The sequence below is a fragment of the Diplotaxodon limnothrissa genome, linkage group LG15 (assembly GCF_057381915.1).
Source record: "Diplotaxodon limnothrissa isolate DT_005_m linkage group LG15, D_limnothrissa_male_GT1.1, whole genome shotgun sequence".
NCBI lineage: Eukaryota > Metazoa > Chordata > Actinopteri > Cichliformes > Cichlidae > Diplotaxodon > Diplotaxodon limnothrissa.
This window is the reverse complement of record NC_140610.1, coordinates 26,512,964-26,540,869: the sequence shown is the minus strand read 5'-3', so window position 1 is coordinate 26,540,869 and position 27,906 is coordinate 26,512,964. Positions and strand designations below refer to the sequence as shown.

Below are 27,906 nucleotides of genomic sequence, written 5' to 3'. Positions count from 1 at the left end.
CTGCAGACACACACACACACACACAACCAGTGCTGGAGCCCCCTTGTGGTGAGTGAAGGTGCAGTTTGTTTCTGCATAGGAATCATTTTTCATTAATTTGTATTTTGTTCAGTTTATTCTTCTCACCCTGAAAACTACATGTAAGCATCAACAGCTCTCTGCAGCCCAGTAAAGGACAGCAGCTACCAGTGTCACTGCAACACATAAATAGTAGTTTGTTTTAAAATGAAAAACACTCAGAATTAAACAAAACATCTGAATTTGATAAATTACATTAAATTATATTTAATTCCATCTTTAAACCAGCAGTGTAGACTTCAGCTGCACAGATATCAGCACACAGGAGGACTTTAACTGATCTCAGTGACCTGCATTCATCTCACAGGAAATAAATCATCCACATCAGCTACCAGACATTTTAAACCAGGCATCGCAAGTTAAACCTTCGATGCCCCTCCGGTCTGCAAAAAGCTGCAAAAGCCTGAAAGCACGCCAGCTGGGACACATCCTCTGAGGAGACGATGGCTTCAAGTGTTAAAACCTGTCAGGCTTTTGTTTCCTGCGATTATAGGGTCTCTGACGAGCTTCCCTCTCTGCTGGCACTCCCAAAAGTAAGTAGGGTCCAAAAAATGCTTTTAGCTCCGGCGTTTGTTTTTCAGAGGTGATAAGCTTCAGTGGAAGGGCTGCTGCTGCCAGCTCACGCAGAGGAAAAAGTTTGTGAGAAAGGATGTGCACTGAAGGTGTTAGACGAAACACTGAACAAATGCAGTGAAAAAGCAAGAAGCTCCATTTCCAGAAAGTTCAGCTCGTGACTGGCAGCAGTGCAGCTTTCTGACTTCTATGTCTCTGAGGACTCTGATATCGGTCTAATTTGCCTCTCTGTGTGTGTGGAGGTGAGCTGGATGCAGGGACTGTGGTCAGAGAGCATCTTCGGGATGGAACAGTGAGCCTCTCGGCCATCGGTGCCTGACGGGATGGTTTACTGCTGATTTGTTATGACAGTGCATTCATTGGGTTGCACAGCACATAACTGAGCACGTCAACACCAGTCAGTACGATGTGAGCCACATCAGGTAGACCTGTGATGTGCTGCCCAAGTTTTCTGCAGAGGCTTCTACAGCAGAGATTTCACGTGTACAGACACTAAACTCTGCTCTGTCAACACAGCAGTTTCCCCAATTTCCTCGTTTATCTCTTGGCGTGACAGTGACTGTTGTAAGAAAATATATTTAGCAGTGAATAATTAACCCTCCTGTAATGGTGCTGGCAGGACGCCGCCACCGCCTCGATGCAATTTTTGACATTCTGTGCCAATGTGAACGTGGGCCAGAGCAGTCTCTGTGTCATATGAATGACAAGGACTTCATTATGGAGAATAGCTGAGTCGCTCTGTGTGTGTGTGTGTGTGTGTGTGTGTGTGTGTGTGTGTGTGTGTTTGTTCGTTCAGTGTGACCAGAAGACAATCGAGGCCCACAGAGTGAACACACTGCCACAGATTCTGGAGGTTCATTCCAGCACAACATGCTGTAAAGCGTGACTGCAACAGCGAACACAGAAACCGAGCACGACGGGAACAGATCATTAAGAACAAGAAACTCTGTCATATCTGTTCTGCTGTTCTCACAGCATTTCTTTGGTTTTGGTATTAAAAGCAGCTCGGCGTAACCTCCATTGTTGTTCCCATTTCTTCATTCAACCTTATGAAAAATGCCAAAGATAACATAGTTTGACAGCATAAAATTTAATTTTTGCACCAACAAGCTGAAAACTTGGCACACCACACAGTGTGCAGTAAATCACTGCATATGAAAAATGCCACCCATTACCCATTTTCCTGCAAAATGTAAAGAAGGGTGTAGCTCAAGACTTACTGTATAACACCCTCAGTTTTATCTAAATGTGAGACAAGAAAATTACAACATCCAGGATTTTATTCTTTAGAGACAAGGCTGCAGTTTAACTGGCTTCACAGATAGACCATCTGCATAGCAATGAGCTTTTGAACAATACTGCCTCAAGGAAGCATGTATAATGTAAATGCAGTTGATCCCAGCACTCCATGACTAACTTCTATGTGTGGAGAAGAAGCCACATTTACATGCACAAATAATGTTACCAAGCAGTAGAGTTGGCTAGCTAGCTTTAACTTGGCTGCGTGGATGAATCCGGTGATGGTTTGGTAACGTTAGCTGACGAAGTGATGTGAATACGGTCACATCGCTTTATCAGATCAGCACTGGAATGATTTAGCTGACCTTATCCACTCAGGACAATATAGTGACAGCGTGTAATTCACAGAGGTAAGCTTGAATCAGGTTACATCAGCCAGGAGAATCACACCTCACAATGAATTCTGTCTCGGATGTCAACGGTAATTTTCCTCAGAACTTTCCATTTCGCCAGATGGCTTCATTTGTTAAAACTTTAGGGAAAGCTGGTGGGAGCCAGAACCAGTCACACACTGTTCTGTTTGAACTTAGTTGGAAACTAAGACTAAGTTATAAATCTCTAGTGAGGTCATGTCTTGTACTACAGTAAGGGTCATTAAGAAAATCTAGACCACTGTCACCACACTAGTATCATTCCCTTCATGCTGAAGAGATAATCATCACGTTCAGCTGCAAACTCTGAAATCGTGTAATTATAGCCAGCATGTGGACGCAGCGACGGCTGAACTGGCACAGTCTGCCACTGTGCCCACTTCCCAGGCAGTCCAAACTAATTACATGGTAGGTCTTATTCTTTCTAAATGTTTTAAAGCTCGGCGGGGAGAGGATGGAGGATTGAGTGTGAGACATAATGGTCCCAGTTTCCATCAGGTTACTCAGCAAAGTCCTGTTTATCAGAATCCAATCATTCTGAGGAAGCCAAATAATCACAGCCAATCAGTGCAGTAATGAATAAAACAGTGAATTAAAAAAAATTTAAGTAAAAAAAAGAAGAAGCTGCATGCATGTTTGGATATTACATACAAATAAAAGGAGGAGTGTGTTCCCCTCCCGCAGACAGAGGGATGGTACCCGTGTTCACCCTCTCCTCATTTATAACGTCGACAGTCCAATCAGTGTGAAACGGCATTTGTAACGCTTCCAAGTGCTGTCGGCCGGGGGAGCTGCAGGTGAATTATGTGGCTTCATTACAGCTAAACAAATCATGGCGTTGACTCAAACCTCCATTGATTGGTCTGTTCTGGGGTGGAGGTGAGGTGAAATATTGCCTGGCATTAGCTGGCTAATTTAGATCGACCTGCTGATGTGGAGCTGAGGCTGAATTAGAGCTGGGCGATATGAGATTTTTTCATATCACGATATGTTTTTTTCATTTCAGGCGATAACGATATCTATCACGATATAAGCCAAATAACTATATTTGTAAGATTTAAATGTGCCGTTGCTCACAAGTAAAATGTGAAATAATCAGCAGCTTGTTTTTATTTAAATATTTATTTCCCATAATAAGTTCAACAGGGTAGATGTACTTAAGGAACATGAGACTTTTTCAGATAAATAAAGGCAAATATTGTAAACTACACAAAAGGCAGCCGCTAAAGCGTTTAAGTTTCAAAATAGGACAAACGAAACAGACTAAATTGTCAATTCCACTTAGAAACAAAATATTAATTCTAAAAATAAATCTTAGTTTGTTTTACAGAAGAACAGACAAAACTGACTAACTTTTGTCAATATCAAATAAACTGAGAACTAAAAGGAAATTCTCAATCTCTCCTTGTTGTATAGCTTAGCTTTTCAAACTGTTTTAACAGTTACTTTAGTCTGACAAAAGCCGAATGACGAATTAGCGCTTCCAGTCAGAGACTGAGGCTACGTCCACACGTACACGGGTATTTTTGAAAACGGAGATTTTCCATTTTCGTTTTAAAAAATAATCCCGTCCACACATAAAGGCAGAAATGAAGGGAAACGCTGCTATGAACATGCCAAAGCAGCAGGTGGCGCTAGATTCCTAACCGTGCCTAAATGTTGGCCAATCAGAAGTCTAGAAGCCTCGGTGGGAAAAAGTAAACAAAGCTGGGGCATAGAAGCAGAACCGAGTCGTAAGTGTGGAGGGACAGTAACTGTGTGTATATGTAAGCATTTAAACACTGCAGAGAGTAGAATTAACAGTAACAGTATTGTAGAAATTCATTTCACCGAAACAATAACGTGGCGCACAGTGTGACGCATGCACCAGTTTATTGTATTTCCAGACTTGCTTTCGGCACAATTTACAGTGCACGCTACTCTGTTTTTGTCAGACTTGAAATAGCCGAAATACCTTCACACTACGGAACTTCTATGGCTCTTCCGTTTGACAATCTCTCCGGCATTGGAACCATCATCTGTTTTCTCTTCGGTCACGCTCGGTTGATTTTTCTAGTCGGCACACTCATTTCCTCCATTACGCGCTGGCTCCATTACCCGCTGGCTGCTTCCCAAACAAACACACGTGCGGCTTGGCACTTGTGCTGTACGTAACAAGTCACGCGACGTGACGCTGCGGCTGTGATTGGTTCGGCTCTGCGCTACTTAATTTGGATTGGCTGACCTTTTTTTTTTTTTTTTTTTTGAGGACAAGAGCGGCGAGGTCTATCGCGATAGCTTAATTTCTCTATCGAGTAAAAGTTATATCGCGATACATATCGTTATCGTTCTATCGCCCAGCTCTAGGCTGAATGATGGTAAACGCTCTAGCAGTCAGACAAAAAGGATGGAAATAAATCTCTGCGAGCCCTGGCCTCATCAGACCCACATGATGGACGGCTTCCCTGATGAGTTATTTGTGAAGTTCTGCATGTTCAGATGTTTGCTCGCTGAAAATATACTCTGCACTGCCAGTCATAACGCCTCAAAGCACCTCGAAGAAGCACACCTTTACTTTGGTACAATTAATTGAATAACACAGACACGCACACACACACACACACACGCACACACACACACTCTCTTTCTGTTGGAGACAACTGTCAGATTTCCAATTTATTGTAACATTTATTCCTTCCCCTGGAATGCCAGATTTGCAACCATCTGTTAGCCAATTAGCAGCAGTTTTCAATTTGTTTCAGTGATTGAGAAAAAGAACCTGTCAGAGAAAAGAAGAAGCAGCATTATCACCTTAGTGTGAGCGGAGGTGGGGAGTAAATTGTGTTTACTTCAGGGATGCACACTTATAAAAGTCTAATTAAAAGTCTGATTTTGTCACTTGTTAACAGGAATGACTGATACGAGGACCAAAATGCAACTTGAAGCCATCAATGTGGCAGATAAGAGCTTCAGTTCCTCTAATGGCCACTTGATGCTTCAAAAGTGAGGCAGTCTCCATAGACATGTTCATATTTCCAAACTTTGTTTTCAGCCTGATACAAAATGGTTTTGGTCTTTACAGCTGCATGACAACAATACACGCAGGTTACCGTTTTAATGCAGAAAATTATGGATGCAACCACTTTGATGTGAGTGCCTTTTAGAGTACATGAAATAATTTTTTCCTCATATGTCTTTTATCAGCTCTGTGTTTGTGCGATGCACTGTTTTTCCCCACCTGACCAACTGGTCCAACAGTCAGTCTCAAACCAGCTGCCCTGTTAATATTAATGCAGTATTTCTACCTCAGTATCTTCCCTGTAGATAGGGCTGTGCGATATGACCAAAATCTCATATCCCGATATAAGAATTCTATCGTCCGATAACAATATAAATCACAAAAATGTAACATTTTCTGTAAATTCTGTGAATCTCGGGCAGCTCGTCTTGCGGGAAGCGTTTCCAGCTGCGCGTCATGTAGCTGGAGTCGAGTGTTTAACCGATGCATGAAACGATACATTTTTAGACATAAGTTGTAACGGCCGCTGTTTTCTTTGTGAGTATTTATTACACGGCGTGCTGCAGGGAAAAGCCTGTTCTAACGTTTGAGTCGAAGGTTTATTGGCGGCTCTTTTTTACTTCTCATCCGTAAATAATCTGCTTTTACACGTGATTCAGTTTATTTTGAAAAGTCTCAACAGGATCTTGAGCTTTATTGTGAAAGGTTTATGTGGAACATAAACAAGCAGACACACGATGGTGTTACCATCGTTGTTGCTAACCACAACGCATAAAAACAGGTGCTTGTCTGTCTGTAGTGTGGTTATATAAAATATAAGAGAAAGAGAGAACTTTAAAAAATTAATATAGCCACTACAGTGACCATCAAAACAATGAAAAAATATTGCCGTAAACAGTTTATTTTGTGACACCACGAAACAAACGATAGCGTAAAATGAAACGATAGATGTTTTTATATCGTCATCTGATATATATCGTTATATCGAACAGCCCTACCTGTAGAGGGAGTTGGAGTAAAATCAGTTCAGCTCACAGTAAATCTGAGTCAGAGACAACGGGCAAGCTGCTGGCCCAAAGAACAAGAGCCAGGCCGAAGACTGAAACACGAGCAACGGGCTGTAAATGTGGGTTTCTTCACAAAGTTTTGCCTTCAGCAGATTCTGACGGTAACAGATGAGAGTCTCATTCACAGTCTGCAGCGCAGTAAAGGTGATGAAATCCTGCGTTATCGAGTCGCAACTTTAGTCTTTTTCACCACCTGCTGCTCATCTCTGGAATTTTTTTTCGCTCTTTTCCAGTGTTTTCCACTTGGCTGGTGTTGCTGTGTTTTCCTGCAGGAATGAATAGAGTCCTGGAAGACTCTTGTGCCAGTCCTTTTATTAAATTCAACTGTTTTTCACTCCTCTTACTGGCAGTTTGGCAGAGTTTGCAGCGCACTTTTGTTGAGGTCACTTAACCAAGCATCTCCAACCAGTTCACATTTCTCATGTATGGGTTTCTCATCACTGAAGCCAATAACCAATACAATAGAGTCATTTTTAAACTTTAGAACTGGTAGCCATATTTGTTGGGTGGAAATGTCTCTATGTCCATTTCTCTGTGACTCAGATGACTTTTCTGGCCCAGTTGCTAGTTTCAGGTCACACTGACTTTTAAAAAAAGGATCAAGAAGGATGGTTGTCCATGACAGGTTTTTGGTGTACAGTTTCAGTCAGATCCATCCATTTCAAAATACCAGCATAGTGACAGCTAACATGCTCATCTCAAGGTATCAAAGCCTTCATAATGTCACTAATCAAAGAGTGACATCAGGGTAAAACCTGCAAGCATGCTTGGTAGGAACTGTACACTGATTCTGAATGATCTGATTCAGTTTAATTGTAGACCTCGCAGACCCCTATAAAGGCCGACAAGTGTTGTTGTTTTTTTGGTTTTTTTACATATTTCAAAGCTTCCTTCTGCCATTTCCTTTTTTCCTGCTACCAAAAACATGCACCCAACTCCAGACATGGCCGACATCTGTTATTCCAGCTCTAGTGTTATTGCTCCCATAATCAGTATACATGAGCATTAACCTATTTCTATTCTTTTAAGCCTTGCTTCACTCATCACGTCACATCTTATTCTTAAAAACATCTTCTTGCTAATATGGTGACGAAACACACTCATAGTCCACTGCTCCCCATCCCTTAAACACACATACGTTCCCTGTTAAAGTTAGTGTACGACCTGCCCCTCCCTCTCTCTCTCTCTCCCTCTGAGGCCCAGACACATGGTGCTGCTGACCTCCAGTGGTCTGACTGGGTCACTGGTCCAGCACACATCCACACTGACGGGGCCACCTTTCACACCACAAACACACACTGAGTGCAGGCAGCTTGGGCTATTCACCTTCACCCTCCTCGGACTTGTCCGTCATGTTTATCTCTCCGCATCAACTTGAGTGATAAAAGGCTGCTGTTGCTGCTTTCAGATACAGTTAAACTGCTTATCTGCTCCGTCAGTCATGTTCCCAACATAAGCAGTATAAAATCCATTAAGCACTTGACCAGAGGACACACACAACACTGACAGGTAACTGGGCTCCAAATACAGACTCACACCTGAACTGCAGACCACACCCACAGCTGTACCTGCTGATAAACAACCACGAGAAAACAACAAACATATTGCATGATTAATATCAGAATTAATATCAGAATCAGAGAGACTTTATTTGGGATAAATAAAGTCTCTCTGTAACTATTTTCAATTAAAAAAATGTTTTTTGTTTTCTCAAACTATGGATCTGACATCTTACTACCCTTTAATGGTTGTCTGCTGAAACCAGACTTAGCCCATATTTTAGGTCCTGTGGGGTATCCAGAGGACATGCAGGGCCAAAGCTGGTGTCTCACAGTCCAAATTCCCCCAAGAGATCATCTGGTAGAACATTCATCTAGTGTTCACAGGGTTTTGTTTTTAGGCTGTTTGCACTGCACAGAGCAGCTCGCAGCAAAGAGACCAAGGAGGCAAAAAAAAACCAAAGAAAAAAAAAGAATAAAACAGACTGGAGAGGTGAGTCAATTTAATCGTCTAATATGAGCAGCAGCAGAGTGTTTTTCACGTGCCATGGACAGAAGCGGCGCTCGGCAAATTAATAACCAGAAACAGCACAAAGAGCGCCGCCACCCCCAAGGAATGATAATGACCGTCCCTGGGAGGTATGGTCTAGTAGTCTAGTAAAAGGGTCAGTGTTTGGACCCGCCGGGGGAGATTCAGAGTGACAGAATAAAAATAGCAGCAGCGCTGAAGTATTTCACTTTCACAAAAAGATGACAGGTGGGTGAAAAATCAGCCAAATTTAAAAGAGGAAAATCTGGTTTGATGATGGTGGCGGATCGCCTGCCATCATTTTGAGCTCAGCCACACACGCCATCGTGTACATCCACAGGCTGGTAAAGGTGAGCAAACACAGGTTCAACACAGAGCAAAGCATGCCTTGAAAACAGTGATGACCATGACCGTCCCATTTCCCGTTCTGCCTGTTTGAAGCAAAACGAGCTTTTTAAAGCTGCAGCCACATTATGAAGATGTGGCCTAACAGCTGTTTCCCAGAAGCTTCACCTCAGCTGTCACAGGAAGCACACGTCTGTCCGTCTGCCTGTCAGTCAGTGGGCTCCTGGTTTTGATCTGACTCTCTTTTCCTGCGTTGATATACCTCTTCGTGTGCATCTCACTTACATCAGCTCAACTGGGTCAGACTCAGTCCCTGCTGTGCCCTCTGCATCACCAATCAGTCCTTTTACACACTCTGCCCTACTTAACAGGAAACAAGGCTGAGGACTGGGCACCTTTCTACCAAAACGTTATCTTTCAATAGAGCATTTGAAATAATTTACGTGGACCGCTGATGACTGTGATGTGATATTCTGACCAACACTGACCCAAAAAGGTGGATCAGACATCAGAGACAGTGGGACGATGCCTGTTAGCAAAGGATCAGCAGTCTGGAGGTGCGTCAAGACAACAGTTTTCTGTGTGTGTCCAAACTGTGAGTGAGTAACAACAACACTTTGGTTTCTGTCTCTCTCTCACTCGTCTCTTCACCGATGCTGGTTTTGCTCGATCAGCGCAGATCAGCACCTTGAGCACACCTGAGAGCGGCCTCTGGTTGCCAGTACATCACAGGCCTAACACAGAGACACAGAAAACCTCACATTCACGCCTACCTCCAGTTTAGAATCCTCCAGTTGGTGCTGTGGCATGAAAACCAAAGTACCAAAGAGAACCCAAGCAAGTACAGGGAGAACGTACAAACGGCACACAGAAAGAACCCAGCAGGACGGGTTTTTGTGGTTTATGTTGTACGATTTTCAACATCTGTGATAGTGAAGGAGAGAAATGAATACCATAAACAATTATAAATTACTGTTAATACTTCATCACACCTGCTTTTAATGTGCACAAAGTTAGTTGTACAAATCTGTGAAATGGCTGATTTCAAAGTGAATATAAATCTAATAAATCGAAGCATACATAGTTCAGACTGATAAAAACATGTCAACACGACACTTTGCATAATAAGGAAAATAACACACACATATATATATATATATATATATATATATATATATATATATATATATATATATATATATATATATATATACATACATACATACATACATACATACATACATACATACATACATACATACATACATACATACATACATACATATATATATATATATATATATATATATATATATATATATATATATGTATAACTTACAAGACTAGCTCTTATTACTTGGTGGTTTCCTATTAAATGAAAAATAAAAACAGAATTTTGTGGAACAGCTTATCTGTTCTCAGAGTAAATATTGAACAAAAGTGTAGAAGTGATACGATCCCTGAAACTTAAGCATCATATTGGTTTAAATCACCAGGAAAAATATGGAAGTTTTATGCAGTCACTTGACCAAACAACAAACCAAAAACCACCTGCAGTTTTTCTCTTTCATGACCATTAATACCCCCCACGGCACTTTTACTTTGGTGTGGAATGAAAGACCGGGAGGCACTGGTGTTTGAGTAACATACTGTAGATGCTACTGTTACTGCCCGCTCATTAATCCAGGAAATCCCAGAGAGTAGACTATGTTCAGTCACAAGGATGAACAATGAAACGTTCCATCTGCTGAAAATGAACAGAATCAACGTTTTGGGAATATTGGCTGGATGTTTTGCATCTCACCAGAAAGTCGTCAGCCTAAATACATCTAAACACTCAGCTATAACACAGAAGTCAATATCTCACAGACACCAGGATTTGACGTAAATATGGTCAAATCACTGTCCATCAAATCAAGGTTTCAAAGGTTTTAAGGCATCTCATTAATTCAGAAGAAAAAAGAAAAAAGAAAACAGGCCAATTTTCATATTCTACTTGAGATCGGAGATACAAGCATTTTCTTGGAATTTCTGTCCTTGATTACAATACTTTAAGCAAGCTTTCTATTTTTTGTTTTTTCTCTCTCCCATAATTTATTTGTGTTTTGGCCTCATCCCTCTCCACTCACCCCCACCAATCAGTTCCAGTTCTGCTGGTGATATTTTCCTGTAAAATCTGAGTTCTTCTACACCACTATTGCCAAATGCTGCTTATAAAGGTTCATAAAATTATGGGATTAAAAATAGTAATAATAATATTGTAGGTTCTTAATCTTGCCGTCTCAAGTGTCCTGACAAAATTGATGTTGTGGATTGGTGAGGTATACTGAATATATAACTTCTCATCACGCGGCTGCATTATACTTCTGTAGAAAATACTGCCACTGTGTAAGGAAAGTGCGACTGGGTTTCAGCAGGTATGCACTGGTGTGAAACATAGTGACAGACTGGTAAAAAAACTCATGAGTCATGTGGAGGTGAAGTATGCAGGCAGTGGGGTGGAGCCCATTGTTCACAGCTGACTGTGAAGGCTCATGACTCTGTGACACACAGCAGGACAAAGAAGAAGAAAAAAAACTAGCTGGACGAGGACTTCACGTCAGACTTTGAAGCAGCCCTGGAACGTTCTGGCCGGTACTTCCTGTCTGCTAACTCCAGACCTCACTGGCAGCTAGCCAGGTACGGTTACCTGGACAGTTTCTGGGTTGTTCCAAACTTCAGCTAAATTTAGCAGGATGAAAGCAGAGCAGGTTTACAGCCTCACAGAACGGAATCTGGAGGACTTTCTTTATCTGAGTCAGTGAGGGGAACAGTTTATGAATTTCCCAAATGGTCCCTGTTACTAAGGGAACGTTAGGAGGCTAATGAAGTTGGAGGTGTCAGAGCTAACGCTGTGAGACGTTCAAAGAGCGGAGTGATTTAACGCCGCAGTTCGGCGACTCCTTGAACATCTCACACAATCTGTAAGGACTTTTACTTTAAACTTCCCCTCTGGATAAAACGCTTGGGTCCTAAGCTCAGGCGGCTGTCAGCTCTCAGGTAAACAAAGCTGTCATGCTAACAACAGTAGCTGCTAACGCCAATCAGAACACACACTTACAGTAATAAGTCACCACCGGGTCCCGTTTCTCGTGTTCCTGCGCGGTCCGCAGGTGGTGCTGGATGATTCTGAACTGAACCGGCAGAGCCATGGTGGAGTTAAAACCGATCCAGCGAGCTCGAACAAATCACCAGAATGGACTGTTGTTGTTAGCAAGAGTTCCTCCGTACTTCCGCGTGTTTGTCCAATAGGAGCGGCCGCCCAGACGGGACGATGACGTCACCATCTCGCTGAAGTATTGGGTGAGGGTTTGAATCTCAAGGTGAGGCTCATTAAACCAAAGAACTACAGGTGAAACTATGATATAATACATATTCTATGAGCCTGAATAAAAATATATTATTGGTGGAAGATGTCAAAGAATTTTGGACAACAATAAACTGAAGAAAACTAGCAATATAATATCCAAAAGTTGATTCTGTTCATCTGGACGTAGCGTTTTGTGGGAGAAACTTTTCGTCACTCATCCAAGTGACCTCTTCAGTCTCCAAAACTGAAGACGTCACTTGGATGAGTGACTATATATTTCTTTGGTCCATATGCTGTTGTATGATTAAATTTGGTGTGTTAAGCTTCATGCTGCCCAGTTCCCACCGAACCTTGAGCTGGACTGAAGTCCATGAGGTTTGGAATGCTAATGTGGTCAGGGCTTTGGGTAATGAGGTCGTGAGAATCTGTTGGCTGACTGGTCGACTCTGGTCCAAGCCCACCCACTCCCTTGATGACTCAGTTTTGCACTTTTTGGCTCCGGTTATACTGTATTTTATTGGGTTTTTTTTATTCATGGGAACTGAGGAGCTTAGCTGCAAGGCTGCTGCACACAAACAGACTTTGAATCCAAATGTAGCTTGGATTTGGATGAGGCGGTAGTAATTGATGATGAGCAAAGCTGTATTTATTATCTGCAGCCTCCCTGGATGCACGAAATATGTTCTGAACAGTCGGCATGCAGACTAGCAGGTAAAATTCTGGACACAAATCATGAACTTTTTGACTCTAGTGAGGCCGTAGTTTACAAAAGAACATCATGTTTCGAGTAAGACGGTAACAATTCAGTTTGTAAACTCATAAGAAAATGTTTGGTGGGGTTACAAATCAAACCATCAGTGGGTTAATTTATTTTGGACTAACGTGGACAGAAAAAAACTGCATGGTGAGGATCACCTTATTTGATTTGTCAAGTAAATTAAATGTGATGCAGCCACTGCTGCTGAAAGAGAAGGATGTCAGCGATCCACTTTCTTGTGGATCACTGACTACCCGGCAGGCCAGTGTGTGAGACTCTCTGATTTGGAGATGTACAGTACGGTACAGGAGCTTCACAGGGGCACTGGAGTGTCTCCACTCTGATTCACCTTCTGCACCTCTGACTTTCAGTATCAACCTGGGTCATCACACCTGCAGTGGTTGGATGCATTAGTGATGGGCAGGAAGTGAGGTACAGAGCACTAGACTTTATGGTGTGGTGAAGATTTCGAATCATCTGCTTCTGAATATCAATAAGACCAGAAAGACGGGGAGCAGCTTCAGAGGGACCCTGTGTCTGTCCTGTGATAGGATACTGGTGTGGTGGAATACAAGTACCTGGTAGTACATATTAACAAGGAGAGACTGTATACAAGAAGGCAATGAGCAGGTTCTGTTTCCTGAGAAAGCTGAGATCCTTTGATGTGTGCAGCAAAATTATGATTTTCTATCAGTCAGCTGTGGCGACTGCAGTGTACTTCAATCTGGTCTGCTGGGGGAGCGCCGTTGGAGCTGTCGACATCAATAGAATGAATAAACTGATCAGGAAAGGTGGCTTTGAGATTGGCTGGACACTTCTGAAGATGTGGTCTGGATAAATTAATTGAACAAACTGACCACCCTCTGCATTACGCACTGGATAGCCAGCAGTCCTTCTCTAACAGACTGACTCAGCTCACTGCCACAAGGACAGATTCAAGAAATCTTTTATACCACATGCTATCACCATTACCATATAATAGCTGGTCAGTCACCTCTGACTCTGAGTTCGATAAGCATAAAAACAATGAATCAATGGAAAATAATCTTACAATAATGATCGTAGGGTATGCATGTGTATATGTCTGAATGTACCTCATCACCTCAACGGGTGGACCAACGTGAACCAAAACCATCCATCATAATATATACAGGGAGTGCAGAATTATTAGGCAAATGAGTATTTTGTCCACATCATCCTCTTCATGCATGTTGTCTTACTCCAAGCTGTATAGGCTCGAAAGCCTACTACCAATTAAGCATATTAGGTGATGTGCATCTCTATAATGAGAAGGGGTGTGGTCTAATGACATCAACACCCTATATCAGGTGTGCATAATTATTAGGCAACTTCCTTTCCTTTGGCAAAATGGGTCAAAAGAAGGACTTGACAGGCTCAGAAAAGTCAAAAATAGTGAGATATCTTGCAGAGGGATGCAGCAGTCTCAAAATTGCAAAGCTTCTGAAGCGTGATCATCGAACAATCAAGCGTTTCATTCAAAATAGTCAACAGGGTCGCAAGAAGCGTGTGGAAAAACCAAGGCGCAAAATAACTGCCCATGAACTGAGAAAAGTCAAGCGTGCAGCTGCCAAGATGCCACTTGCCACCAGTTTGGCCATATTTCAGAGCTGCAACATCACTGGAGTGCCCAAAAGCACAAGGTGTGCAATACTCAGAGACATGGCCAAGGTAAGAAAGGCTGAAAGACGACCACCACTGAACAAGACACACAAGCTGAAACGTCAAGACTGGGCCAAGAAATATCTCAAGACTGGTTTTTCTAAGGTTTTATGGACTGATGAAATGAGAGTGAGTCTTGATGGGCCAGATGGATGGGCCCGTGGCTGGATTGGTAAAGGGCAGAGAGCTCCAGTCCGACTCAGACGCCAGCAAGGTGGAGGTGGAGTACTGGTTTGGGCTGGTATCATCAAAGATGAGCTTGTGGGGCCTTTTCGGGTTGAGGATGGAGTCAAGCTCAACTCCCAGTCCTACTGGCAGTTTTTGGAAGACACCTTCAAGCAGTGGTACAGGAAGAAGTCTGCATCCTTCAAGAAAAACATGAGTTTCATGCAGGACAATGCTCCATCACACGCGTCCAAGTACTCCACAGCGTGGCTGGCAAGAAAGGGTATAAAAGAAGAAAAACTAATGACATGGCCTCCTTGTTCACCTGATCTGAACCCCATTGAGAACCTGTGGTCCATCATCAAATGTGAGATTTACAAGGAGGGAAAACAGTACACCTCTCTGAACAGTGTCTGGGAGGCTGTGGTTGCTGCTGCACGCAATGTTGATGGTGAACAGATCAAAACACTGACAGAATCCATGGATGGCAGGCTTTTGAGTGTCCTTGCAAAGAAAGGTGGCTATATTGGTCGCTGATTTGTTTTTGAATGTCAGAAATGTATATTTGTGAATGTGGAGATGTTATATTGGTTTCACTGGTAAAAATAAATAATTGAAATGGGTATATATTTGTTTTTTGTTAAGTTGTCTAATAATTATGCACAGTAATAGTCACCGGCACACACAGATATCCCCCTAAAATAGCTAAAACTAAAAACAAACTAAAAACTACTTCCAAAAACATTCAGCTTTGATATTAATGAGTTTTTTGGGTTCATTGAGAACATGGTTGTTGTTCAATAATAAAATTATTCCTCACAAATACAACTTGCCTAATAATTCTGCACTCCCTGTATATTCCCCTTATATATATACACACTTTTCTCTATAAATACCGTAGTCTGTAGTACTCTGTAGTCAAGTCAATCAACAATGAAACAAAGACAATTGTAGGACTTTTTAATAATCATCTCAAGACAAAACAAGTCAGAATTTACTGGTCACCTTCAGTAAACTGTAGCAAACAGATTTCTGTTTTAATATGGATGCACTGGTTGTAAACTTTGCCTCTTTGACAAAATATTTTCATATAGAGACAAACAGTGGTCAAAAATGTAATAAACCTCAACTCAATTTTAACAACTAACATAACATCACTGGTAAAAATCAAAGATGTATAAAAAAAATAAAGATGAATTTGCATTGTTGTGTACTCTGTGTGCCATACCTGAATTTCCACAAATGACCCTGATACTAGTGGCCAAAAGAAGTAAATTAGCTTACAGTGGTGCTACATAACCCATATACCTCCCTACTTTATGCTGACGCTTTGACTTCTTTTACATGAGTTCATTAAAAGAACAAGCTGAGAATTTGTGGCCACCTTTTTAATAACTAGATTATATGTTTAATATCACATATACCCCCCAATATTTCCAATCTCTCCAGTTCTGTTAATTATCAGTGAATCAGCCTTGCAAAAATACAACAAGCTCTGCTTTCCAAGTTCTTCTAAGTTAATCATTCAAAGACAGATAAACACAGCTTCATGTACAAATTTGATTAAGCTCTTAACCAAGACTAGCCCCGAGGTTTGACCCTGCCAAATTAGCTTATGGTAAAAGCTAACAAGTGAACGCTGAACTTTGGCCAACCTGAGCAAAACATTTTCTTCTTGTGGATTTTAAATGTCCTGGGTTTGTTTTTCAAAATTACAGATGATAGCATGAAACTAACCTGTTAGCTTGGTCACACCAGAAAGATTGACACAACCCTCTGAAATTACTAGAGGCTTAAAACCCCCAAAAGTTGATTCTGTTCATCTGAACATAGCGTTTTCAGTGGGAGAAACATTGCGCCACTCATCCAGGTGACTTCTTCAGTTTCAACTGACTACAGATTTCCCCAACCTTATAAACAGTACCTTTCACAAGGACTGAAACTAGCCCACTAAATGAACAGAGGCTTAAAACCTATAGAAATGTGATGTGCTCTGGCAACTTGCTAGCTAGTGGACAAAGAAGCATGAGCTGTTTAAGGTAGCTGCATTGCTAACTGCAAGTAAACTAGCCAGCTTGTCTGGTAACCAGAAAGTAAATGTGTACAGTCTAGTAAAAGAAACTGACTTCTCCCTCAGAAGTTCTTTTCTTAACATGCAACAGGTGCCAGAAGCAGCTTAGGTGAATGTTACACTAGTCTGTGTTACCTTGCAGGTGAAAAAAAAAGAAGAAAGAAACGATTTGCACCATTGAACGGAAGCAGCACCAATGAGAAAAATGGGACTTTCGGGGAGTGTTCCAGGTGTGGTTAACGAGCCGAAACTATGGATCGTTGTATCAGGTGACTACTGTGAAGGGGACGGTAGCTACATTTAAATCAGGTATGGGTTTTACTTTTATCACCCTAGTCTCTGAATTTTTTGGATAGCACCTCGTATACCTGAGCAGTAGACTGAGATAGACCACTGCTATGGACTTAAATTAGTTTTATCCCATTTTATCCAGTGAGATTCCTGGATTTGTTCATTATTTGCACCACCTCGAAACCTTTTATCCTGCCAAATTCATCTGCAGTTGTTAATTTCATACAAACCAGGCCTTAGTCTTGGTGACAGAACTTTTAGAGGCAAAATTTAAAACCATCGTCCAGTCACAGATACCAGAACGCAGACAAACCCAAATCACAGGAGTCACATACCTGGTTCAAACCCTTCTAAATCCTGCAACTGGAGTGATGACACAGAGAGAGGAAAAGGGTTAAGGGTTTAAAAGGGTTCGGAAAGAGCGTTTGATCCACTTTTGTCGTGTAATGCAATTTTGTACCTGAGATGATGAACAGATTGCTGAAAACTTCATAACAAAAGTTGGATGGATGTCTGATTAAAAATAAAACATTACAAAACATGAGAGGTAATCTTTTTCAAAATACATGGACAATGACACCAAAGGAAAATATTACAGAAAGTATTAATACTTCAAGCAAAGAAAAAAGGGTGAAGCAAAGGCGGGGGACTGAGGACACCTCTTCTGGTGTCCCAGAACGTTCAGAACCATGAATGGCTTGAACCTTCTCCAGCTTGGATTTCAACAAATCTGCCAGTAGGATTTTATTAAATACCTATTAACAAAAAATTAACATATGAATGTTCTAAATGGAGCTTGATGCTTTGTTTCAGAAATTTCAAAACCATTACAACTTTAGTACTACTATATAACTGAAAATTTTTCATTTCAACACATTTTTACAGCCAAATGTAATTGTAACTTTTTAACTCAGATTTTTCAGGTGATAGATTTTGATAAAGTTTTTTTAAAATATACATTACAAGGTGTTTTCCTTTTCGTAGTTCATTGCATCAAACCCATTTCATAATAAGTTGCATCTTTGGGCAGATCTTTACCTTGAAGAGTAAAACACTACATAGCAACCATTTTAGCAATGGCATCTTTGGTAAGACGCATCGGTGGTCTGAAGATGCCTTTTAATCTCACTGAGGTAAACTCAAGCATATGTTTAGGCTCAACCAGCACATGAGCTTGATGATCAAGTTGTTTAAGAACTACCATCCTATATGAAATGACAACAAAGTTGTGGCGCTTGTGTTGATTGAAGTGAAGGTCAAAACAGACCTTGAGCAACATCAGACACACATTGTAAGCGATAACTGTCACACATACAAGTGTCAGAAGCAATGGCACCTGCAATTCACTCGCCCATGGGTAAGGTTACTGGATGACAGTTTCTTATGCATGGCATGAGTGACAATCTGTGGCCAGCTCTGCGATGTGCCTGTCACGTTTGGTGGTTGCCACCTGAAAGGCAAGCTAGACAGTTACGTTCATCTGCACTTTATACAGAATAATGTGACTAGCTCTTCAGTTAATTGCATTGTTAACAGTTACATTACATGAAGACCTTACGCCTTCCAGTCAGATCTTTTTGCACCGTAAGAAGAACTGTTTAGGTTGGCACTCCATAAGTGAACAGAGTCCACAGAGGATGCATCAAGTTGGCTCGATGAACCATGATGCATTTAGTGCATGTTAGGCCCTTTAAATGGTAAATGGACTGGTTCTTATATAGCGCTTTTCTACTCATCTGAGCACTCAAAGCGCTTTAGAAAAAAATGTGTGCAGCTAATGCTTCTGGGGTTTCTTCTGTATAGTCAGATCTGAGGTACAACTCCAAGAAAAGATTGTTATGGGCCTTTGAGGTGTTTGACATTGGGCTGTAATCCATCTGGAAAGAGTTTTTAGTAGCACCATGAAGTCTGTCATTCAGCCATGTCTTGTAGGAAAAAAAAGAAAACCAAAAGTCTTTCTAGTCCATCCCCAAGTGTTCAGTAAGAGGTAACTATTGGCCACACAACACCTTTGGACACAACCAGTACAGACCCACTGATATCTGATATACAACCAGGGATCATCACTCTATAGTTATGGTTAAACTCTGGAAGTTATTTCAGACTTGCCAGCTCTAACATTGTTGGACTGTCTCAAATTTCTTAGTGCCACTTACTCACGATTGACCACAGGTGAGGTTTTGGTCTTCTGTTCGCTCCCTGTTTTATAAAGGTCCAGCCGTAGCCGGCAGGAGCCCGGTATAACTGGCAGATAAGGTGTCATACAGGTTTACCACAAGTCATTTTATCTGTGCACTTGTGTCACTGATTGTTGAGATAGCCCAGTCGTCGGCAGAGTATTTCAAATATCTCGGCAATACAGAGAAGTATGGTGATTACGGTGAAGGTGTACATGGCACTGAGGAAGATGGTTTTCTCAAAGTGTTCAGGTACCATGCACTTTGTCACATTAAAAGCCTTTTCCAAAGCACTGGCATCACACATGTACAGTGGGTGAACCTGGGGAAAAAGAGAGAAATGTGAGGCACTGAAGCTTCCATTCTTATCTCAACTTCTAGCCACTGGCTGCTCAAACCTTACAACTCATGAAGACAGGAATTTGATCGGCATTATTGCCAATGTATCTACTCTGGCTGTACCTATTATGTGCCGGACCATTTAAAACAGAGTCAAAAAGTACAATTACTACGTTTTCACACAGGAACAGATCCATGATCAAAGTAAAGCGGCAAACTTCCCTGGTACGTCATGCCTAAAGAGACTTATCTTGTACTGTAATAAAGGTCAATTTACCAGGTAGCAAAATCTGACCTTTCTGCCATCATAATAATGACATTTATATACCAATTATATTTGCATGGTGGGGCGGTCAGTAGCCTCACATCAAGAAGATCCCAAGTTCGATTCCATCATCTAGTCCATGAATGTGAATGGTTGTCTGTCTGCTGCCCTGCCTCGGGTGTGCCCTGCCTCGGGTGTGCCCTGCCTCGGGTGTGCCCTGCCTCGGGTGTGCCCTGCCTCGGGTGTGCCCTGCCTCGGGTGTGCCCTATGACAGCTGGGATAGGCTCCAATATCTTTTCTCATATCAGTGGATATCATCATCTATCACAATATAAATCAAATCACTTTTTCTGTCAGGTTTAAAGGTTCCTATTCACTACTGCTTCACTGGGTGAATGGGTTAAATGCAGAGGAACTATTTCCCTATGGGGACTAACACGCACACTTTACTTTACTTTACATGTAAATTATTTGTTTTCTATCAGAAGACAAACTTGATAAATAAACCTACATTCCTGAAGAGAAAAATTAATTGTAGTGTTTGCATGTCATGTTTGATTCATTTCTGACTTCTCAGAAGAGTCCAGTGTGCTGGTTTAAATTTGGATATCAAATGTGAATCGAGTTTATTATTTGCCCAATAAATAATATAATTTTTAAATTTCTGAATTTGTTTTGGACAGATGTTTAAATATTTTTATGTCAGATGGACTAATAGGTTTGTTTACATTGTAGGTATGTATAATAAATTTAAATCTTCATTCTAAACAGTTATAACTATTAAAATTGGGTATTAATACAAAATAAAATGTTTAAAAAAAAACTATATTCCAGACACAGTCACAGTTCTCATTGTTGCCATCCTTTGGTGTGAATATGGGTGAACATATGAATAAAAATATTTATCGTGTCACATTTCTCACCGACTGACCTGAAAGCCAAAGAGATGACTTTGTAGCCAGAAGGCGATGACTTCCAAAATGATGCGCAGGAGAACAGAAATGATGTAGAAGACTGTGTAGATGGGTCGCTCGAGGATCTCCTCCTGGTCTATGTTCTTACAGGCGGCATAAAGGTGGAATACTGCTCCAGGAACTAGGACTGTTACCAGCTGTAATGCCCAGAAGACCTGAAGAGGGGAGGAACAACGCAGGGGAAGTGAGAAAAGCTCATGGAAGTAAAGTTGATGGATTGAAGCAGGAAGAGGACTTCAACAAGAGCAGCAAGTCAAGGATGAAAATCGGGGGAAGGATAAAAAGGTTAAATAGGGATAGAAAGTTAAAGAACAAAGTAAAAAGAACACAAGTCCATTTATTGTGCATGACTTCAGACACTGCTTTTAAATTGGCCTTCCAGATGGTGGAAATCAGTGAAATATAGGATTTGTGTCTCTGGAAAAGCAGCAGGCGGGAATCTGGTCATTTGCAGTTCAATGTTTGCTGAAATGTTCTTTCCCAAATTGAATTTTCCCCCAATACGGAAAAAAGCCGTTCATGCTGATAACCACCTGCGACCGTTTTCTGACTGCAAATGCTTTTTATTGGATTGGACACATCACCATCTGTCCCCAAACATGCCTCAGCTGGAATATTGGAAACTTCCCTGATTCATGCAGGACACTGTATTCTTCAACAGAATTTATCCAAACTGATAATTCACAACTGCTTTTCTTCATTGTACACATGCGATTTCTCAGAACTCAAACTCAATATGATCTGTAATGGTGGTCAACATTTACAGACATTTTGGGATATTTAGAATTGTTCGGATGTTTTGTAGCATTTACTTCGTGTTAATAAAAGCTGATGGAACCTCTAAAAGCTCATTCTGCTTTGGTTTGTGACATCAGAGGGATGAAAGTTTGGATGACGACTCCTACCTGCGGTGTTATGGGCCTAAACTGGTTGTAGCAGTAAAGGTTGAGTTCTCGGCGGTCAGGGTCGCAGCTGAAGTGCAGCGCCTCATTCCCATAGACGGCGAATCCAAGGACGCCCAGGAAGAACATCCGCACGGAGCCGAAGAACAAGGTGTGGAACTGGCCTATCACTGTAGGAGGCCTGAGCTGGAACACACACACACACACACACACACACACATATAAAGAGGAAAAACATCTTTTGTCAGCCAGATAAAAGCAGCTGCTTTGGAGGCCCTGAGCTCTGAAGGCTAAAACAAAACCCACTGAGAGGAAACATTTCCCATCTCATGTTTATCAGAAAAGGGCCCAAATGGCACTCACACAAAGCAGAGAGCCTCTTGGCTCACAAATATGTTGCTCAGCTACATAAAGACTGAAGCAAAATGAAGATTGACTTTAATTTTTTTTTTTTAATGTCTTTTCATTTTAAGCCACGGGAGGGACGTGTGTTAAGCACTGCTTCTCTCTAACTGTCAAAGCTTTGGTGAGGCAGGCTCCGGTTAGAGGAAGAGCCTTCCAATAAGTCTGAGTGATGTACTTACGCATCCTTCGTAGAAGTTTTTGATGTAATTTAAAGACATGGCTTGCTTCTCGGTGTTCCCCGTTTAATTGTAGGACTGCTCTGGGCCCTCATGGCCTGTCTGCTGCCGGCTCTGGGTACAGGCCACCAACAGTAGGTCTACCAAATCTGCCACTGACCCTCTGCCCCGCTCTCTCTCTCTCTTGAAAGCCATGTCAGTGCATATTTTTGGCCTTTTATCCCTCCATCAATTGACTCGCTCAGTAGAAAGAGAGACAACAGAGACAGAGGGGCCAACAATGGGCCATGAGGGCATGTGCTCCCTGCATTATAATCCCTACAGAACTATGTCAGCGAAAAACACTCCCCTGTTCAACACAATGCAGAGAGAGATGGCAAACACGCAACTAAATACAAAGCACACAGTGCGCTAAAGAACCCGGGAGCTCCACGGGACCTCAGAACTTACACTTTCTAACGGTCATGCTCACGATCTGGAACTTTATTTTGAAAACCCACTGAGCTGTAACATTTTCACACACAGGCTGTTGTATTAATGAGATTAAATAGAATTATGGACTTTATAGAACTTAACTAAAGCATCATTTTTGGTTTCATAAAGTTGAAATGGACACATGATTAATCAGCTCTGAGAAAACATTTTGTCGAAAACAAGAGTGATGACAACACACCCTGCACTGTAAATACTTGTGGAAGAGCATTCACGGAGCGGCTGTGGTCCCAAATACAGTCCGATGAAGAGCCACGAGCGAGCCACACAGAAAGAAACCCGATCAAAGTTCAAATCCCCCAAAACCAAAAGCGGACAAAGTGAAATAAAAGTCCACACACCAACCGTAATCCTGGCGGCGTGTTGTTCATTCCCCCCTCTTTTTTCCACTCACGGATCCTAAACTCATGCCAGCTGCGGGATTTTGCGGGACAGAGAGCGCAGTCAAGCCACACGGATAACCCTGCGCGACTTCCGGTCCCAGCTCTGAACACATCCAGAGGTGCACGGAGGGAACAGAGGGATTAACAAACACCTGAGGATTAGTCAGAAATATGAGTGAAATAACTGCGATTCAGAGCGAGTATATGAAAAATAAAACCACAAGAACCTCATAAAACACTTGAATATGTCTGAAATACATCATTAAATAAAAACGGGCAAATATAAAAAGAAAAAATCTTTACAGAAAAAATTTCTAAATAAGTAAAATAAAAACCAAAAATAGAAAGAAAGAGCTAAAGAGCAATGCTTTATAAATAAAAACTATATTTAGCATGATTAAAAAAAATCTAAAATACATTAAAAAGAATCAAACTAAGCTCTTCTTTATACACAAAGAGTGAAGCTTAAAAAGGCTAAATAAATATTTGGAGACTTTTTAATGCCGCATTGTCTTTTTGGCGATGTTGTGCTTTTAATTTGAAGGTCCGTTCTTGGAGTATCCGGCGTTACCCGTCCTAACTATGTGAGTTTTCCACAGCCAGGTGTGATACCTGGAGGAGGACGCCGTGCGTAAAAGCGCGTGAGCCACTGTTGGTACCGGGCATGCGCAATACAAACATTCTAATAATAATAAAAAAAGCTCTGTATATAAACGTTTAAAAGATTTGAGAGATTTTAATAAACCTCCAGTAATTAATGTACCATGAAATAAGATGTTAATATTGTTAATAATATTTATTTATTTTAACTCCAAAAGTTCGACTCAGACTTTGTTTCCCAATAAAAACTGACAATGGACTTTAGTGGATTCTTCTTTCTTTTCTCCAGAACCACAAAAACAACACAAAAATTATGTGAAGGAAAATGTTTCATAAGAATAAATGGAATAAAAAATGTAGCTTTACTTTTATTCTGCTGAAGCCACTTTTTTGCCTGTGATGATGGTGGTGTGCCTCCTCAGTTTTAATACCTCCTGCGTCTCCATGTTTTATTCCAAATGCAAAGTCTCTCACTCAATATCGTCCTCTTTATGAGTAGCGCTGATATGTTTGTCGGCCTACTGCTGAAAGAAAAAGCAGGAACGCAGTGAAGGGGGTGTGGATGTGTTTCTTGGGAGGTCACGGTGTTTCATGTTGTAGGTGTGTGGTGTATATCACGTTGTCAGTCATGCAGCTGATATTGTGTGTTTGCAGTGTTACATTGGTCAGGTCTCCATTCTTAGAGATTCAGTGGGACATCCTGGTCAAATAATAATGATAATCATCATCATCATAATAATAAATGTAGAGTGGACGGATGCTGAGATGAAACTGATTGTAACAAGAATCGATGGCGTGATTAACTCAAACATTGACATGGTTTTTGAGGTTAGGGGCGTTGATTCACAAAGCACAGATCGTGTAATGATGTTTGTGGGAGCAGAGAGTGAGATGTAATGCTGAACCATCGCTCTGAGGGGAAGAGAGAAACCCGTCCACAGTCGACTGTGGCAGCAGACTGCAGGTTTCCTCTGCAGCAGAGAAGTTTGTCAGAACGACTGACAGCCCGCTTTCAGTGCTTTCCAGAGTTCTAACAGGAGACGCGCGTCCGCATCAGCCGCTGACCTCGTCGCTCACAGCCTTCACTGTGGAACTGGGACCTGCTGAGATCTGGGCGCTTTAGCTTCAGTCCAGAGGTGTTTGGTTACAGCTGCCGTGTTTTTGCGAAGACGAACAGATAATTCCTGGATGACTGTTGGGAACAGAGATAATTTTACTCAGAGAATCTCTTCCTGATTAAACATCGAAAGGTTAAGCACCAGGCTGACATCACCAGGTGTGCTCTCAGCTGATAAGAGTCATTCTAGAAGCTCATCAGGTCACCAGGTCAGCAAGGTCCCAGAAATTTGAACCCCTGGAAAATGAAGCCCAAAATGATGCCTCCATTGCAATCACAGTAATAATAATAATAATGATGATGGGACGCCGCTTGACTGAAGGTGCTGCTGGCTGCGTTTTTGTAACAGCTACAGAGAGCTGAGGAGGAATGACCTGCATCTTTAACAGTTTCTGCTCTTAAAAGTGATCTCAGAGGAAAATAAGTCAGTCGATAAAAGGCTGGGTTCTAATTACACCCACGCGTAGTTCGTAATTATGCGAACCTGACATGAAAGCGATCAGACGACAGATTGGCTCTTTTAAAGAAAATCACATCGGATCAAATGACTCTGCAGCACTTCTGACTCGGCCATCTGTGGCTGTGACAGACAAAGCTACGCTCAGCCGCCGAGAGCGAATTTTAAAGTGAATTTGTCCATTTGAATGATGGAACGCAGAGACGGCAGCCTTCAGCTGCAACCTCGCAGCTCCAGGACAGAAGTTAGAAAAGCGGCAGGAAGGATGGAAAAAACTTAAAGAAGTCACGGATCATGTTCAGGGAATATCTCCTGATACACAGATCTGCTGTTTGTTCTTCCGCCAGCTTTCAACTTTTTAAAGCACTTCTGGAGACGAGCTGACCTCAGAGCTCTGTTCTGCCTGTGCACGAGCACAGATAGAACACAGCTTTGTTTTTTTAAAATATGCAGCATATGTCCGATGTCAAACGTTTTACACCTAAAAACACAAAATGCTTTTGACACGATTATAGATGACGCTGATGCTCTGACATAGTTCAGTGATGCTGTATACGCTTCCACCTACAGGAAGACAGGCTGCTTTTCCTTCTTTCTTTACATAAAGACTGGATGTAGGTTTTTGCCAAAGATAAGGTACAACATACCCGGATGTTTGTTAACCTCGTTCGTCGCTTATATGCGGCTTTTGATCTGTTGTCAGTGGGAACATGACTCTGAAAGCAAATGAACAAATAAGATCATAAACAGCATCAACAGGCAGAGTGATTCATCACTCCTCTCTCAAATTCACCGCAGGCACTTCTCAACCGAGCTGCAGGTTCTGCTGGAGGGAAATTCAAAGAAGGAATCAAATCTGGAATGAAAAAACAAAAATCTGAACTCTGAATCTCCCCTCCTGCAATCACCGAGAGGATGAAGTGACCCCGGCATAGATGGAGGAAGGCTGAAACAAGGAAGAGGAAAATGGACAATTGATGATGAATAAAACCGAAGTGATGACGGGATGAAAGAGGAGAGAAGAGGTGGACGAGAAACTAAAGTCGGTGTAACCACCGGATATACATTGTTCTAAATCTGTGACATGTTCACTGCTTTACTGTTTCTTTTTCTTTGTGAGAAAAATGGAAAAAGAACTGAGGCTATCATCAAAAAGCTCAAACTGGGTGCGAGAAACATTTAAATGAAGCAAAGATAAAAACTGGACTGAATATAAAACATGTTTCAGTTTGGTCTTTTCCAGCCTGGCAGCTCGGTGAAATAAACCTGCTCTGAGCTGAGATTCTTATGAAATCAAAACAAACGAGATTAATATGAAGGAATATTTTTACTGAGGTGAATTAAAAACAGGCTTAAAAACTAAAATATTAAAATGATTCCGTTTGAGTGAAATCTGAGGCTGTCTGCACTCATGGATTTCATTTAAATTCCAGATCAACTTAGTAGAAATAAAAAGATCAATCTCAAATTTTCAGGAAGAAATCCTTGGGGGGAAAATTTTCAAACGTAAAAAACCCGCTAAAATGATAATGGAAGATTAAAACATGAGCCCGGGTCTCACCTCAAACTTTCGCCCCCCCCCGACTGCGGGTGTGAGAGAGGGGGGGGGGGGGGGGGGGGGGAGAGACAGCGGTGCCTCCCCCCTCTTTACGCGCGTCAGCTTCCTCTCTGCCTTCAGAAGCTTCTCGGAGGAGCAGCTATTGGAAAACTTTTCCGTCTCTCTGGTCGTTGGTGCCGGTGTGGACCCCCCTACGCCCACACACCCCAACACCGTCACACACACACACCCCTGCTGTCTCTGCGGCTTTACGCGCGAGCTTCCCTTTGCGCAAAAGCGGTCGACCCTGGCGTGGAGTGCTCCTCCGTGCGCACTCATGGATGACGAGTTCCTCTCGAACCTTCCCGCGGAGGCTCTGAGCCCCAACTCCACGGAGGTACCCGGCCCGTGGTCGTCCGCGGACGGCGCGGAGACCGTACACTTCGTGGTGCGCTGCGTGATGACCTCCGTGTATATTCTGATCATCGTCGTGGGTCTGCTGGGCAACATCACGCTGGTGAAGATCTTCATCACGAACAGCGCCATGAGGAGCGTGCCCAACATCTTCATCTCCAGCCTGGCGGCGGGAGACCTGCTGCTGCTGGTCACCTGCGTGCCCGTGGACGCCTTCCGCTACTTCTCCGAGGAGTGGGTGTTCGGAGAGGCGGCGTGCAAACTCATCCCCGTCATCCAGCTCACCTCGGTCGGGGTGTCGGTGTTCACGCTCACTGCGCTCAGCGCTGACAGGTAGGAGAATCACGGGGGCCAAAATCACAGAGCTACAGTGTGACACCAGCAGTGCCACTCTGGTCCTTCACGGCACTGCGTGAAACTGTTAAACTCAATGATTCAAATTTGAAGCAGTTTTTAGTGTCAAATGAAAAATGAGGAGGTTAAAATGAAAGCACCTGTTACAGCTGATAGTTTTACGGAGCATATAACGCCAGCAGGCTGAGCGGAAGGTGTAGCACGTTATTAAACATGTTCTGTTTCATGCTTGGTCGATATTT

General features: G+C 42.1%; 3 protein-coding genes across 5 annotated transcripts in view; 1 reads left to right on the top strand and 2 right to left on the bottom strand.

Annotated features, from left to right (window-relative positions):
• The window catches only part of vta1 (vesicle (multivesicular body) trafficking 1), a 60,864-nt gene extending 48,834 nt beyond the window's left edge, over nucleotides 1-12,030 (bottom strand). For all 3 annotated transcript variants that reach the window (XM_085372705.1, XM_085372706.1, XM_085372707.1), the window contains exon 1: nucleotides 11,860-12,030. In XM_085372705.1, the coding sequence (XP_085228831.1) occupies nucleotides 11,860-11,950 (91 nt within the window). In that variant the 5' untranslated portion in view covers nucleotides 11,951-12,030. The remainder of the gene's footprint in view (nucleotides 1-11,859) is intronic.
• A 7,343-nt stretch (nucleotides 12,031-19,373) lies between these two features.
• On the bottom strand, nucleotides 19,374-22,352 carry gje1a (gap junction protein epsilon 1a). The gene is made up of 4 exons (XM_085373278.1): nucleotides 22,314-22,352; nucleotides 21,733-21,915; nucleotides 20,785-20,982; nucleotides 19,374-19,571 (listed from the first exon to the last, which is right to left on the bottom strand). Exons 1-4 carry the CDS (start codon nucleotides 22,350-22,352, stop codon nucleotides 19,374-19,376), a joined length of 618 nt encoding a protein of 205 aa, XP_085229404.1.
• Nucleotides 22,353-27,233: 4,881 nt separating this feature from the next.
• Nucleotides 27,234-27,906, top strand: part of nmbr (neuromedin B receptor) — a 74,196-nt gene continuing 73,523 nt past the window's right edge. The window contains exon 1 of the mRNA XM_085371900.1: nucleotides 27,234-27,643. Coding sequence (XP_085228026.1) covers nucleotides 27,234-27,643 — 410 coding nt within the window. The remainder of the gene's footprint in view (nucleotides 27,644-27,906) is intronic.

Coding starts and splice junctions, on each gene's coding strand:
- gje1a (XM_085373278.1), bottom strand. CDS start 22,352: ATGTCTTTAAATTACATCAAAAACTTCTACGAAGGATGC. Junction 21,916..22,313: donor AAAACTTCTACGAAGGATGC/GTAAGTACATCA, acceptor TGTGTGTTCCAG/CTCAGGCCTCCTACAGTGAT. Junction 19,572..20,784: donor GTCATCTCTTTGGCTTTCAG/GTCAGTCGGTGA, acceptor CTTTTTCCCCAG/GTTCACCCACTGTACATGTG.